Source organism: Electrona antarctica (genome assembly GCF_951216825.1).
Source record: "Electrona antarctica genome assembly, chromosome: 22".
In the NCBI taxonomy this organism is placed as follows: Eukaryota; Metazoa; Chordata; class Actinopteri; order Myctophiformes; family Myctophidae; genus Electrona; species Electrona antarctica.
This window is the reverse complement of record NC_136805.1, coordinates 10,076,464-10,078,788: the sequence shown is the minus strand read 5'-3', so window position 1 is coordinate 10,078,788 and position 2,325 is coordinate 10,076,464. Positions and strand designations below refer to the sequence as shown.

The following is a 2,325-nucleotide window of genomic DNA, read 5'->3' as shown; positions in this document are numbered from 1 at the left end:
TGGTCAAAATGTAAATACATTTATTTTTTTATAAAACATATGCATGTTTAAGCCTGCATGTGTTGGATTGTGTTGGAGTTTTTATTTTCCTTTTTCTTCCAGTGCTGGCATGTATTGTTAACAGATATCCATTTGTATTGATTTCGAATATCAATCGATGAATTTGTGTGCTTAATTGTAGCCGACTCTTTTTCTCCTAAATAAGTATAATAAGTATAGGCCTAATTATGTATGCCATTTAATCCATTCAATTTGTAGCACTGAAATTATGACTTATCCAGAGTGGATGAGTGTTGTGTCTGTTATTGTGACTTTAGGACATTGTTGAATTTAAATAGAACTGCTGCACATAAAATATGGCAAATTGGCAATTATAATGAACAGATCATTGTTCAAATCTAAACCTTTGATTATTGAATACCATGATGCAAAGTCACCTGCACGTCTCTTTGCAACTCTCTTTTAAGTGATGTTGAAGTGTGTGTGTTGACGTCAGGAGGATACACTAGACTACACTATACAGACCATCGGCAGCGAGCAGAGAGAGACAGAGAGATAAGCTGCGCGCCGTCAGGACCAACCATGCACTGAACCTGTGCCGGTACGGTACGGTGCGCCGCGCGTCGCTGTATGCCCGCGCCCGTCTTTTGATTCATCCATTGATTCTTCACAAACAAACTTCTGCATGAAAGGAACGAGCAGCAGCAGCAGCACAGCGTTGTCGGGGAAATAGGACTACATTTACGCGAGGAAATAAACCACAGCACGCCCGAAGCAAAAATGAATAACAAGTCTATTCATCCGAACAGCAGCCCGCCTCATCGGCCGGCCAGCAGCAGCAGCGGCGGCGACCAGGAGCTGATCATCACCTCCACGTTCGGCACGCTTCTCTCCGTGGTGTACATCGTCGGCGTGTCGGGGAACGTGTACACGCTGGTGGTGATGTGCCACTCCATCCGCTTCGCCACGGCCATGTACATCTCCATCATCAACCTGGCGCTGGCGGACCTACTCTACCTCTCCACCATCCCGTTCGTGGTGGCCACGTACTTCCTCAAGGACTGGTACTTCGGCGACGCGGGCTGCCGCGTCCTGCTCAGCCTGGACCTGCTGACCATGCACGCGAGCATCTTTACGCTCACGGTGATGTGCGCCGAGCGCTACCTGGCCGTGACCAAGCCGCTGGACTCCGTGCGCCGCTCCAAGAGCTACCGCAAGGCGCTGGCGTGGGGCGTGTGGCTCCTGTCGCTGCTGCTCACCGTGCCCATGCTGCTGATGGTGGCGCAGACCACCAAGGGCACGCCGGACGGCGGCGTGAAGAGGCTGTGCGCGCCCACCTGGTCGCCGCTCGCCTACAAGGTCTACGTGACCGTGCTGTTCGGCACCAGCATCATGGCGCCCGGGCTCGTCATCGGCTACCTGTACATAAAGTTGGCGCGCACCTATCTGGAGTCCCAGCGCAGCGTCGTCATAAACCGGGCGGGCAAGAAGAAGAAGTCGCCGAAGCAGAAGGTCCTGATCATGATCTTCACCATCGTGCTGGTCTTCTGGGCGTGCTTCCTGCCCTTCTGGATCTGGCAGCTGCTGCCGCTCTACCACGCCGCGCTGCTCAAGAACCTGGCCTCGCAGACGCACACGTGCATCAACTACCTGGTGGCGAGCCTCACCTACTCCAACAGCTGCATCAACCCGTTCCTCTACACGCTGCTCACCAAGAACTACCGCGAGTACCTGAAGAACAGGCACCGGAGCTTCTACCGCTACACGTCCTCGTTCAAGCAGCGGCCGCCCAGCCTGTACTCCTGGGGGAACAAGTCGTCCGCCTCCTCCACCAGCAACCAGTTCGAGTTCAACTCCGAGACCCTGGTCATGGGGGCACTGAAGTGACAGTGAGTGCATGTCGCGTCGGCGGGGGAAAGACGTGAGGTTGCTGTAGGGATAACCGCAACAGGTAGGCCTAAACCAGACGTATACAAACAAACAGACTAGCAGTAGGCCTACAGTAGCCTACATGTGCCGTTTTGTTCGTGCGTAATTGTGCGTAAAAGGCCAGTGTAGCTACTTCACAACTAAGTAACTTGTGTTCGATCATTTCTAGCATTCTGTGTTGCAGGATTCCTTAGATTACCGAAAGAAATAAAACATGATTCAAACAAATTCGTCAAAAATCCATTCAAATAATGATTGTAAACTCATGCATGCACTTTCCTAACTCAAAGCTAACCCATGCAGCCACTATAGGCTACTGCAATTCAAAGATCAGACAAACATGTACATTCAAATCGGCAGTGTTAATTATGTATGTAAATGGAACAAATGTGGTTG

At 51.0% G+C, this 2,325-nt stretch overlaps 1 protein-coding gene across 1 annotated transcript; it reads left to right on the top strand.

The window, feature by feature from the left end:
- Positions 1-780: 780 nt before the first annotated feature.
- LOC306914970 (urotensin-2 receptor) lies at positions 781-1,887 on the top strand (the record flags this gene model as incomplete). The annotated part of the gene is made up of 1 exon (XM_079492212.1): positions 781-1,887. One exon carries the CDS (start codon positions 781-783, stop codon positions 1,885-1,887), a length of 1,107 nt encoding a protein of 368 aa, XP_079348338.1.
- Positions 1,888-2,325: the final 438 nt, after the last annotated feature.